The sequence below is a fragment of the Vanellus vanellus genome, assembly GCF_965231255.1.
Source record: "Vanellus vanellus genome assembly, chromosome: 3".
Classification (NCBI taxonomy): Eukaryota; Metazoa; Chordata; class Aves; order Charadriiformes; family Charadriidae; genus Vanellus; species Vanellus vanellus.
The window spans coordinates 54347001-54360977 of NC_138907.1; the positions used below are offsets into that span (position 1 = coordinate 54347001).

The 13977-nt window shown below is 41.9% G+C and overlaps 1 protein-coding gene across 1 annotated transcript in view; it reads left to right on the forward strand.

Annotated features, from left to right (window-relative positions):
- LOC309669915 (utrophin-like) overlaps window positions 1–13977 on the forward strand; it is a gene marked incomplete at its 3' end in the record, with an annotated part of 108317 nt that overhangs the window by 64486 nt on the left and 29854 nt on the right. The window contains exons 3-4 of the mRNA XM_082480712.1: window positions 10414–10506; window positions 11934–12011. Of these exons, the coding sequence (XP_082336838.1) occupies window positions 10414–10506; window positions 11934–12011 (171 nt within the window). The remainder of the gene's footprint in view (window positions 1–10413; window positions 10507–11933; window positions 12012–13977) is intronic.

Sequence of the window (13977 nt, forward strand, 5' to 3'; positions counted from 1 at the left end):
CACTTCTGTCTTTGTCACTTAGTTGCTTACCCAGCAAGACCTAGTTTTTCTTGTTAAAGCTCCAGACCTGCTCTGTCTGTCCTTCCTTTCCCCTTCTCCCGCTCTCCATCTTCTCACCTTCCCAGCTCTTACAGGATTTGATGCTTGTGTGGTTGGTCCTATTTTTGCATTTCTCTTTGTCTAAGCAGTTCTAGCCTTGCTCTCTCTTTATCTCCTTGCAGGAGTCAGTCGTTGCTGGCTTTCATGTTCCCATTTTCCAAAGTTTACTTTCAGATTGGTTACTCTTCTCTTCTGCTGTTTCTGAACTTGGCAGGTAGGACCCGGCATCAGCACAAGAAACACGATGCCCTAACTCTTAATTTAGACCCATGGAGTCAGATCTGTCACAGCCCGTTGGAGCTTAGTGCTGTCACTGTAGAGGAAGTTCACGGGTCCAGCACGGGCAAACTGAGACTCTTCCTTCCCCAAAGAATCGCGTCTTGATTACATTTTGGAGGTCTTCCCACAGGGATGGTAGAAACGCTTTATTTCTAGCAAGGCTGTGCTCTGCAAAAAGAACACAAAACCCTGGAGGTGCTTGTTTGATTCAGTGAAAAGGACACTGGATTTCCCTCCCTGCTCCCCCAGGTTGTAAGTCAGGGGTATGGATGGCTGTTGAACGGGAGCCAGCTGGGGGCATTGTTCCAAGGTGTCAGGAACTGCATTCAAAGCCCTTGCGTGCCGGAGAGCTGTGCCTCCCTTCTGTTTTTGTCAGGTACTCGCGTCTCTTTCCAATCCAAGCTCTCAATTTCATTCTTCTTACGTACAGAAGCCTTACGCAGTCTTATTTCTGCATTTGCAGCGTTCTTGTTGCATGTATTTCTGTGATCCTAATTCTCCAGGGCTTGGAGCTAAGACCCACCAGTGTGGGTAAAACCAGACCTCCCATGCTTTTTCAGCATCTTAAGCTCGGTCTCGCTCTGCGGTCTTCCCAAATGCATTTCATTTTAGGATTAAAGAGCAAAGAAGGGGCTGAAGTGCAGCTTGGGAGCGGACTGCATCCTTCAGGGCTGAGCTCCAGGTTAGCCTGTGAGAAGGCAAATGCTCGGTGCCGGGGCTCTGGTGCATTTCCTCTTCTGGGCTCTGACTGGTCCCCTCCCCTGGAAGGACACCAAATAAAGTAAAGATGAAAGAAGACAGGGCAGTAGGCAAATTGGTGAGTTGTACTTGGAGTGCTTTGTGATGTGATGGCTTTATATGCATCTTAAAATTAAAACAGTCCCTCCCTCATTTTACCAGGCATTCATTCATTTGCTAACTGCAAAGTCTTACCTAACTTTCTGGGTGGTGTGCTGTATAGATCTTTCACATCATTTTGCTCCTTAATTTTCTCCCTTCCTGTAAGGGTTGTTTTGCCATAAGAGTAAACGTCAGACCCCATACTTCTGAAAACATTTTGCTGCTCCACCGCTGACTCTTAGCAAATGTGATAAATCTGTTTAAAGACAAAAGCATCCCTATTCAAGATAATTAATTTCACATGACCTGAGATACCTGAGGCCAAAGACATTTCAGAAGGGAATTTTTCTGGGAAGGATTGTGGACTTTAATGTATTAGTCATGCAAAAAGAGAGATCAGAAAGATTGATTGGGCCATTTTATCTGTCCAAGGAGACATCACCTAAGATGGTCTGTAATCCTTTTTCCAGTTCAGCTTTTGTAGCGCAAGCAAGGAAATACTTGACTGCTGGTCAAATATTCTCCAGTCTAACTGTTCCTGCTGTTTTCCACTGCTGAATTAAACTGTAAAATATAACTTCACTCAAAGATAGCCAAAGCTTATAAAAAAATTTGGCCTTAACCTGAGGAACAACTTGGATGGAAAAGAATTAGTGTTTGTATGAACCAGCCTTGAAAAATTCAATTTTAGTCTTTTTTTTTTTTTCATAACTGGATTACTTAGTCCCTCTTTCTGAGAAGAGGTCAAATAGGATGTGAATTAACCAAGATGCAGAAAAATAAACCTTTTATTCTCTAATAGGTTATGACATATGGTAAGGATGACTAATTTACAGTATAAAAGCAATAATATATTGCAGTTTGATCTCTCCCAGATTTAGCTACAGCATGGGAATTGCCAGTTTTCTGCCCTCCTCTCAACTGCTGCTGTTTTCTGCTCTAAGGACAGGGTGTGGGCAGCATTTCCCTTGCTGGACTTCAAAGTTTGGTGTAGTAATACGGACTGTAATTACTGCTGGTTTTGGTTAATGCTCTGGGCTTTGGGATAGAGTCGAACTCTGATTCATGGTCTTTGTTATCCCAGTTGTTAGAGTATTTGTGTTTGTGTGATCTTCTCAAGCACTAGAGCTGAACCTGGTAGAGGCACTGAAGCAAATCTGTCCCTTTACCTGTTAATGGCTAATGGCAACAATAGTCAACCCTGGTCAGCAGAAATATTTTTTTTAAGGAACCAAGTTATAATCTGAAGTTAGCTGACTTAAAAAAAAGGGGGGTGGGAGAGGAGGGGGAGAGGGGGGAAGAAGGAAGAAAAGAAAAAGATAACCTTCCAGTCTTACAGAATAAATAACTGACAGTGATAAGAAGTATGGTCCTAACTGCCCCTGCTGGTAATGATAATAATGAGGCTTAATTCCAAGGCGAGGTTCGTACTGTTACATTAAACATATTATAATAACGTAAGCTTATGTAGATGCATTAATAGATACACTGGGGAGAAAAAAAGACCCACAGAGAGCTGCTGATGCCTTGTGTTTGTTTCTCTGCCTTGCTATGTCTAGTATCTGCTCTTATGGTTTCCTTCTTCCTATCACATTGTCAGCCAAGTGTTTCAGGTGTTCTGTGGATTGACCTACCTTTAGGTTTTCAGCTTTGCTGCTCCTTAAACTTGTGTCTGTCATCTAGTAGAATCAAATTTCCCAGTGTATCTCAGTGATGAGTCCACACCCCCACCCCCTGCCCCCGTCCCCATCAGTCTGGAATTTTAAACAGCTATTCAGTTGATTGTAGTTATTTTATTTTTAAGCACTGGTAGTGATACTTAATTTTCTCTGTAAGGTGTTTTCCTCCCGTGATTGTGATTTTTTTTTTTTTTTTTTTTTTCCAACTTGGTATTTGAATTCATAGTTTTGGTAGTAGTGTTGTGTAGAGATGCCACGACTACTCAGGCATATTCAGCACAGAGTAGAGCATACTCAACTGAAATATAGCTAGTATTTATGTATGCTGTTGTAGAACTCCTGCATGTCAGTAGAAGGAGAATGGAAAAACAGTATCACGTTTTAATAAAAATACTTCTGTAAACAATGAATATAGTCTTAAATTAGAAATTGGCAAGATTATTTGTTGACATAGTTGTTTACTTTTTGCAATGACCTTTTTGCTTTCTGAATTTTTTCCCACATTGAGTTCCCATGTACTGGCCTCATGATGCAGCAGCACTTGACATGTCTCTTACTTTGTCATGACCAATACAGAGTGTAGTTCTTACTCCTTGTGGTGTTTGTAATCGAGTTTGAACTAAGTAGGTGGTTACCATGAGTTCCCTAGGAGTTCACTTGAACGTTACGAATGGTTCATGTTCTAGTTTAAGCACCCAACTTGTTCAATATTTCCCCCTTCTCAAGAAAAAAGGGAGAGGGGTCTTTGCAGCTCTACTGCCGTTTTGACCTATTTACTGAGCATCTTACTAGATGTTAAAAAAAATCATCTGTTGGTTAAAAATAATGAACAAAAATCAATTCTGACCTTCATATAAGTGACATTGGAAGATCAGAAGAATCTAATGGAAAATTAAGATGTGCTGCTTCCTATACCCTTTCAGAGTGTTTTGGTGTTTCTGAGGGGGCAGATGATCTAAATGGCAACTAGGGCTTTTCCCAGTGCTGCTCTGAGCAGGCAGAACTCATCTGCTGCATTCCCTCGGTGGCTGGTAAAGGTCATATGTATGCTTTTACGATATGTGTTACTTCCCTGGTGACAGCCAGCGTGCATTACTGGGAAACTGAGAGAACCTTTCATCCTGGTTTTAATGTCGTCACTAGGAGGTCTGAATTGGTATCACTGAGAAGGATGTAAAATACAGGTGGCTTATCTCTTATTCTCAAATATATTTGGCATTCATTCATTAGAAAAGAGTTAGGTCTAATAATGTACCTTCATTAATTATTGATTTAAAGAACATGTAAATTCTCTGCTGCAGGTAACTGATGGCATAAGAGAAAGCAGCATATTTCTGGTTAAACTAGATAACCATTAAAGAAGTTTTAATGTCTAACTTTGAATATATTTTCATGCTCAAGAACAATATACAAAGAGCATAAATAGCTGTAATAAAATAATAAATTTTGGTGTTTAAAAAAAAAAAGATGAGGCTTTGTCTTACTGAGAATTTGTGACTCCCTTTAATTCTCCGTAACTTGGCTCAATTTGCTACAGTTCCCCATTAGTAATAAAGGGACAGTTGAGAATGTTCTACTGTAAAATATATTCAAGGAATATTGCTGCCTTGCAGCCGTGTGTGGCTTCAGTAAAACAAACTGTAAATGTGGATGGCCAGTCTTTCTACTGTCGGATGACTCTTAAAAAAAAAAAAATCTGGTCCGGATTTTGTTTATATTTTCCTCTATTTCCTGGGAACACTTTCTGGCAATGAGAAGGAATGATTTCTGCATAGTCATATTGGCTGGCCTGGGTGACCCTTCTCTGGAAGTAATCCTAGATGCACACAAGGAAGTGTGAGTCACCCTCTTAAACCTGATCCAGGTAGAGGGGCTGAAAGACGGCCAACGGGCATGTGAGGGCAGCTGCTGCTGCTGGGAGGTCACCGCGCGTGGGATCTCCTTTCCAAATGGTGCCAGCGTCTTGCCAGAACACGCAGAGCCGATGCCCGTAGTGACTGGTCTGGCCACGTATGGCTAGCATGTGGTCTCCAGTTCAAAGATCATTCAGAAACTGCTGCTGCTGCCGCCCCATGAGAGATGAATCAACAGCAAAAGTGTCTTCTGCTGTGGATAACAAGCAGAAGTTCTTCTTTGTCTGTTCCCTCCCCCCTACTCATGTTAGCACAAAGGCTGGCACCAAAATGTTTGTTGGAATAAATGTAACGTGGTGGAATGGATCCGGTTCTGACCCTTGTGCATGGGCCCTGTGGTGGATAACAAATGCGTCACCATGCAAAGTTTATGGGAGCACAAGCAGGCCTAGCCCCAGCTTGCCACTGTCTCCGGCTTTTATTTCTCTCCTCTCTCTTGCTCTGCCTTCCTTTCGTCTTTCCCTGACGCCAGCCCCTGGTGAGGTGAATCGGCTCCTTTCCTGCTGTCAGTGCCAGTTTAAAGCGTTGGGGAACCAACATGGCCTCTTTCTAAGTTAAGTCCGTTAATTACGTTCTTTCGTCTGTCTTATCGAGCCCTTGTCTCTACTGCAGCTCTGTGTGCCGCTCTGCTGGCAAAGCCCTCCTGGGCAGGCTGAGGGAAGGAGGTTTCTGCCAGTGTTTTTTCTGCTGTTGCAGCAAACAAGCAAAGCTGAAAAAAACTACCTTCTGTTAACTGATAAAAATGTTTAGCAAGGGGCATGTGAATATTTTACACCCTGAACCAGCACAGTTCTTCTGGTACGTGGTGTGTCCCCTGTCCTTTATACTATCTTTGTAGTATAAACTGGACCCTATTTTGTCTTTGAGAAAGGGCCCGTTATCTTGTATTTGTACAGTGCTTAGCGCAATCTAGCCTGCTCCTTAAGTACTTACCAACGCAAGGGTGACTAGCCATTTGTCCTTGCTAAAGGGCTCACTGTGGTTTGTCTCTGTCACTTTCACAAGGCAAATACTTAAATTTCTTGATCCATTATGCCCAGTGATGGATGGCTGCTCCTTACAGGGTGCTGGTGGAGGCTGAACTGATTTGTACTTGCGTATTCTTTCAGTATGTAGAAAGTGAGTAAAAAATTGTCGGTTCTGAAAAGGAGAAATTTAGATTGGCTTAGCATACTGTATACCAGGCAGGACTCTACAGAGAGAGAGAGATACATATGCTTTCTTATACACACACAAAAATAAATATACAAGTCTGCAGTATATCTGTGGGTGTGGACTTTTTTTTTATTTCAGAAGTCCAGATTGCTTTCTGGAGGTTAAGAGTGAGCAGTATGGGTGTGGGCAGGGATGGCAGAGGAAGCAATCTGCAGAACCCCATGCCTTACCCTGTAGGGTAGAAAAGGACTTCCATCCTCCCCCAGAGCAGCACGCTCTGGCAGCGTCACACCAGTCTGCCCCAGCACAGAGCTGGTCCCAGGGCTGCCCACTCCACCCCAGTGGTGTCTCCATGGGCCCGTCGGGTGCCCTGTGGTGGGAGTCAGGGTGGTGTGTCAGAGCCAGGGCTCAGCGTGCTCCTGGCCCTGCTGGAGCTTTGTTTGGATTAGGTTCCCTGACTAGAAGCTCAGGTCCAGCCTTGGTGATCATGTACCGTGGTTCCCCGATTGCCTCTGTGCTGCCACAACAGCCTCCCCCAGTGGGCTCAGCAGTGGGTCCTACACACACAGAGATGGGGTTCTACACCTGTTTTCTCACAAGGAGGTGGTGGTGATGGCAGGAGCCTGGCCTGGCTCTGGGCTGGCCTGTGCCTGGCACAGGAGGGCATGCATAGCTGTTCTGCCAGCGTTGCCCCAGAGCTTTTCCGTGTCTTCTCTCGGGAAATGGATGTATGGCACCATCCCTTGGGCTGCCGTTTTATAAAATTATTTTCCTAGCTCCTTTCTAAGCTTAATAAACTTTGAGTCAGAGCTGTCAGAAGCTGGGATGTGTCACTGTTCTGTCTGGAAAAGGAAAGTAAAAGACTTCCTGAAGCACAGCGCGCTGCTGTCTCACTGCAGCCCAGGAAAGCCGGGCAGTGTCCAGCTGCGCTCTGCACTGGAGGACAGAGCAGCGGTGTTCCTGATTGCAGACCATGTGGCTCAGATAGCAGATCCTGCCTGGAAATGTGCAGGGTGGGAAGAGGCGGTGTGAACAGAGGAGGAGGATGCAGCGCGTGCACAGTCCCCGCTCCCATTGCGACAGCAGCCCTGTGGGCTGGCTCTGTGCCCTGATGGGACATCTGGAGCTGCCTGGGTGGCCGCTGCCACCAGGTGCCTGCATGTCCCTCAGGTGGGCGTGGGAAGCTGGAGGAGCAGGTTCCCAGCCTTCCTGGTAGGTGTGCTGCAGTGGAGGTGGTGATGGGCTTGGCGGGGTGGGTGCTGCAGCCCTTTCTTGGCCAACTTTAGTCACCCTCCGCTTGCAGAAGCGCTTCCTGGGAACTGCCTGCCTTCCTATAGAGAGCACTTTGCTAGACTTCACTAAATACAGAGGCTTTGCATCTTGCTGTGTCTCTGTTTTGAAGACAGTGGATACTTTAATAAACTAGGAAGGAGTAGCTTAGACTGCAGAAATAATTTAATACTCTTCTGCTGGCTCTTTAAACTGACAGCACGACGTGGTGCTCTGATGGCCAGTGAAACGGAAAAACCATTCTCCCAAGAAAGCAAATCTGAATTATTTCCACCATCGCAGCAGGGTGCATTGCATAGGGCTGGAACGTACCATGACCTGTCGAAATGAATGACTGAAAGCAGGAAGGAAGTCATTGAGCTTGTTTTCATGTATGTGAAGCGAGGGGATGGGAAACAAAGAAAGAAGTATGTATGCTCTCGACACCTTGTTGCACTGTATTAAATGAGGCATCTTTCTGCTTTTTCAGCAGATCCAAATCCTCTTTTTTTTTTTTAAAAAAAAATAACAACTTTTGGACTTAAGGCAACATATTCATTGAGGATATATAGCTGTAGCATTCTCAGTTTTGGTGTTATCAGTTATACATGTGTGCATTGTTTTGATTATATAATTATAACTAATTATATAAATATAAAGGCCTTACTCCTTTGAGGCCTTTGACACCATCCCTGTCACTAAACTGTAGAGATACGAGTTTGATGAATGGACTGTTAGGTGGATAAGGAGTTGTCTGGATGGCCGCATCCAAAGATGCAGTCAACTGCTCAATGTCCAAATGGAGATCAGTAACAAGTGTTGTCCCTCAGGGGCCTATATTGTGACCCATAGTGTTCAATATCTTCATCAATGACATGCAGTGGGTTTGAGGGTGCCCTCAGCAAGTTTGCAGATGACACCATGCTGAGCAGTGCAGTTGATTTACAAGAGGGAAGGGATGCTGTCTAGAAGTACCTTGACAGGCTTGAGGAGTGGGCCCATGTGAACCTCATGAAGTTCTGCAAGGCCAAGTACAAAGTCCTGCACCTGCATCAGGGCAATCCCCAATATCAGTACAGGCTGGGGGATGAATGGATTGAGAGCAGCCCTGAGGATAATGACTTGGGTATACTGGTGGATGAAAAATTAGACATGAGATGGCAGTGTGCACTTGTAGCTCAGAAAGCCACCAGAATCTTGGGCTGCATAAAAAGAAGCATGGCCAGCAGGTAAAGGGAGGTGATTCTCCCCCTCTGCTCTGCTCTGGTGAGACCCCACACTAACAGGTATTTGCTTTCACAATGAGTGAGTTGTATTGCATCCCGTGGGATCTCTGTTAGCTCCTGTCTGCTCTTTTGGACACATGAACAATTTCCTTATGCCCTTACCTACTTTTAGTATCTTCCGTGTGATGATGCAAACCAAACTTAAACCAAATTTTGCTGGCGTCTGTGGTAATTCCACTGTGGGTCATCTCTTGTTAAACACCATAAACTGTACAGGGGCTTCCCTATGCTTTAAAGGTTTGGTTAAGTTGCTACGCAGCAGGGAAGCATCTGAATCTTCTGTGAAAAGTGCACGTGCTAGGAGGAAAGCCTTGTCCCTTACTGTGATCGAAGAGATGTAGTTGAGCTCAGCAAGTGGCAATACATAATGTCAGAATGTTATCAAACACTGATATTTAATGAATGCTCCTATTTGGTATTGGTCTGATAGCTACATAGCTTTCTACTCCCTTTACCTAAGTATGTATCAACATCTGGATATACACATTTTTAAGCATGACTTGTAAAAGTAATTGGAGAATAAAATTGTCAGAAAAATTCATTGCAAAGCTAATTTAATGTCAGAAGCTGGTGCTAGCATCTGTGTGTTTTAAGAAGTGACCCAAGTTTTATGATCATTCTCACCACTGTTTAGCTGGTTGATACTATGAGTTAGGTATGTTTCTGTACAGGAGATTGAAATATGGCTCTGCAGCTATTCAACTCTGATTTCTTGTGAATTGTTTTTGTAGTATCAAATCTAATTAAAGTAGACATTTAAGAAAAACCCTTAGGAATTTTGAGGAAAAATAGATATTTGCCAGAAAATGAGGTTCAGTGGCCAGTTCAGCTCTCTCTTTCTGATTTGTTGGCCAGCATCTGGCAATTACTAGCAGCTGTCAGGGCAGCAGGAGGTAAGTGAAGGTAGAGGAGATCTATGTCAGCTATTTCGTGTCATGCAAGATGGGCCTTTGACAGCCTTCTTTCTGAAGAGCAGTGTTATAAAGCCAAGGTGATAGAAAAAGGCAATATTGGAGTTTTAGGTACTTTTTTAGAAAATATTTTTCTTCTCAAATTGGCACTTCAACAGTACAGTGAAAGTAGTAGCTTAAGTGGTCTCCTGGCAGCCAGCAGATGAATATTACAAAGCAAATGGACTGACTTAGTTGCTGTCTGCCTGTGTCTTCTCCCCCTGCCCTGTAACACTTTCCCACGTTAACTTTCTTAGGGTCCAAGAATAAAGAAGATTAAAAGGGAGAGTGGAAAAAGTTAACCATGATTCAACCACCATTCTTGTACAGGGTCCTTCCACCCCCAAAGAAAGTGAATTATAGAAATGTACAATTTAGATTACCTCTGAGTTTCACATTTTGCTGCTTTTTCCAAGGTAGAGAAAATGATTAATTTGTTTCAATATGTATTACACCTTTTGATCTACTAGTCTGTGTAGAACAGTAGCAGCTCTTTACATAGGGGTCAATTCCAAGTAATTTTTTGTTTTGTCTTTTTTTTTACATCTGAGAGAACTTGTCCCAACAGCTTCTTTCTGAAAAGCCCCAGTTTCTTCCTCCTTTAGATGCAGCATTCTTTCTCAAATGACTACTCAAACTCACCAAGTTTGTTTTCTTTTCCATCTTTGAGTGTTAACGCATCTACCGTACCATAAGCCAGGATGCGTTGATTTGGTTTCTTAGTACTGGACTGCTGATGCACAGAACCATAGAGATGGGAGGGAAAAAACCACACCGAAGAAGGGAAGGGGGCCTTCCTGATCGTTGTCACAGTCGCCTAGCTTTTATTTACTGCATTCAGTACCAAATAAGAATGAAATGAAAGATAAAAAGGAAAAAGTACCTTTTTCGGAGAGGTTCTGCTTAAACACTGTTTTTATTACTGCTTTTGTTTCTTCTGCAGAGTGGAAAGCCCCCAGTTAAGGACATGTTCACAGATCTGAAAGACGGAAGGAAGCTTTTGGACCTTTTGGAGGGTCTGACAGGGAAACCTCTGGTAAGAGAAATGTGTATGGGTCATATTCCCATTTATTAAAAAAACCCAAACCAGCAAATAAACAAAACACACAAAACCCAAACTGTGGCACGTGATTGTTTTTCAAAATTTATTTAAAAACCTATGTTGCTTGTAGTGTGTACTTGTTCTCTACAGTTCCAGTGAAATTCCCATGAACGCCACTCATGGGATATAGGGTCAGGCTGAAGTTAGCTGTGTAACCCTCTCTTGAGGGTTAACATAGTGTTTAGCAAACCATGCAAAACCAGTGGTGTTATTCACATTGTGTATATTTTTAATAGATATCTTTGAAAGGTCTGCTTCTGGATGTTCTGGAAGAGCAGACTTCAGCTGGATACCTGTGGGCTTTTCCTAATAAGCTCATGAAAGATGCCTTAAAGAAGAATGAAAGAAAAAAGACAGTAGCTAGTAGGCAATGCAAAAATCTATCTCCATTGAAAAATCTTTTGTGATCTACAGATAGGAAAGGGCTGAAAACTACTCAGGTCTTGTTTAGGAAAGTGTGTGGGGTTGAAAACTCTTCCCCTGCTAACGTCGATGCCTCTTCAGAAAGATACGTGAGGTATGGTGAAACCTGTGCCATCACTTGGGATTAAATTCTTGATTTCATTATTTACCTCAAATTTGTTTATTGACCTTATGGGGAACCTTCAGCCGTTTAAAATTTCACCTTGCAAGCTTGCCTTGTTTTTTAAACATGCAGATCACTGGGTACTTCTAATGATTTGTGGTCTGATTTGAAGTATACTGAAGACAGTAGGAGTTTTTGGTTTCTAAGTCTGTGGATTACAGTGTTCCAGGTTCAGCTGTGTGCTCTTGCAGTACGATCGTGTTCTGCTGCAGGAACTAAATTGCAGTGATTAAGAGCAAATGGAGTGGCAGATATTGTCAAGAGTTGCAGTGGTCTTCCCCCCCTCCCTGATATTAAAAGGGAGGGGAAGTTAGGAAGTGTAACTTCTTCCCAGTATGCAAAGATTTAACAGGCTTTTGGTGCCAGAGAAACAAATTGCTGCTTGTTCCCTATTGGGAGCCAAAAAATTTCAACTACTCTGGCAAGCATTCAAAACCCTCAGATTTTCCCCGGGAACTCCCACTTTGCTGTTGTATTGCCAGTTTATAATTTTGCAGATGCTGGGAATAAAAATACTGGACTTACCGAAGATGAACTGAGACACATTTTTAATCTAAGGCTTGTCCTGTGCCTTGAATTGGGGAATAATGTTCTGACCAGTTTTCATTTTGATATTGTTGTGGATGATCTTGTTTGGTTTTTGTTCCTACTTCAAAAAAAAAAAATTGAAATCTGGAAAAAAATGAAGACAAACTTCCTGTTGTTTGCTCTATCATTTATTTTGTTTGGTCTGTAGAGTTAATTCTGATGTGAACAGATTGTAACTTTTTTTCAGCCTAAAGAACGAGGTTCCACACGAGTACACGCCTTAAATAACGTCAACCGGGTACTGCAAGTCTTACATCAGAACAACGTGAGCATATTTTTCCACAACTTTTTGAAAGACTCTTTAATTTATTCCTGTGTGTTAAGGAGTTCGAAATGCAGAGAATAAATATTTTTTGGTATCTAAAATGAAAATTCAGCTAGATGGGTAAACTGTTCTCAATTGTTCTTATCTGATATAGAATTTTAGTGTCTGGAAAATTTGTGAAATCCGAAAATGCTAACTTAATAATGGTATTAACTAAACTGTGCTTTGTTGAGGTGTGTTCAGCTCCCAAAACAAAGGTGACTTTAGGCTCTGCTATGCATATCTCATGAATCTGGCAGGACAAGAAGCTAATTTCCAGTGAGGATGCATAACTTGTGCAAAAATCTGTAAGGGTATGACAGGTTTTGTGTGTCTGTGTTTTTTGTGTCCTACTCTCAAAACCCAGGAGGATCTTTCTACTGACATCTATCAGCTCTGTGTCAAGTCTGTACTGAGTGTTTCTAATTTGGAGCTTTGGTAACTTATCAGAAGAACAAACAAACCAACCCCAATCCTTCTTTAAGAAAAATGAGAATAATAATAGTTTGGGTTATTTTGTTTTTAAGTTTTTACTGCCTGGAAGCCAGTAGTTCTGAAGTAAAGGGATTTTATTTTTCCTCTGAAGAACAATTCCTGATAAGCATTCTCTCTATACTTAGAATTTCTAGTTGCGAATATCAGGGCACTAAAATAATAAGAACATTCTGGCAATAAAATACATCTAATGCAGAAAGGTATTGACATATTTGTGTAAACTGCTGATTGAAGAGTGATATAAACATGCTGTATAATACTGCAATTTCCTCTCTGTGTTGTATCATATTTCTAGGAAGTAGCCAAAGTTAGTGCTGGGTTCTTTGTTTTTCTTTTTTTTCTTCTTTGAGGTACTGTAAATATTGAATAACTTTTTTCTAAGGATAAGTAATGACTCTTTCCAGCTTGAAATGGATTTATTTTATGAAGATACTAAATAATATTGAATTACGAAATTAATTAGTTCTTCCTTAAGCTGACAGGATCTGGGTTTCTAGAAGTAAACAGGTGGTGTTAGTTAGCTGAAGGTTGTTAAGGTCACGTACGTGATTTATACCTACTGTTTAACTTCATTAGAAAGTGTGTGTTAAGATGAAGGGAAGAGGCATCCACTGAGAAGCTGTTGCTTTCTGTTGCCTGAGAGTTTGTGGGCTATACAATATTCATAACATGTGAAATAATTTATAAAAGTGTTTAAATATATATTGCAAGGATCAGACAAGCCTAGGGCGTAGATGTTCAAGTGATCCTGTGAACCTCATCCATCTGAGCAGGATGGTTCTAAGTAATGAATTTCAACTTTTTTGATTTCTGGACCAAGTTTTTAAATAATAATAATAGTAGTAAAAATCCACTGGAAATAATTCCATATAGCTGCTACCATTCTACTGCCAGTAGTACTGACTGCCTACTGTCAGATTCCTTTTATTGATTATCTTTGCTTAAGTCTCAGTAGTCCACTCACCGTCCTAGTGGATTGCTGGCTGCATCCCGCAAAGCATTGGTTTAGTTCGGAATCATGGACATGTGGAGTATTTTCTTTATGTATGGTGTGGATAGCAAGAGGAATGCATTATTATTATTATTATTATTATTAACCTGCAGTTAAAAACGTGATTTTTTTTTTTTTGTTACCCATTCTTAGGAGTGTTTTTCTTCTATTAGAGGTGCAAAAACTCTTGCAATGTAATTGTTTTATTTGTGTTCCCTTGACCTTTAGTCTTGCTTTCTGCTCCTTCTGTTCTAGAGTGCATTCCAGTGTGTTGTTTAATGATCCACACTCGTGGTTCTTTTGGCCTGTTTTTGCCTGTTTAATTTACAGTTATCTTAAAATACATGCCTGGTATTTGCAAAGAGTATTGCTGTAAGATTCTGTTCCAGCTGGTCTAGAAACCAGGAGAGGACAATCCACAAATCCACAAGCTTCCGTAGT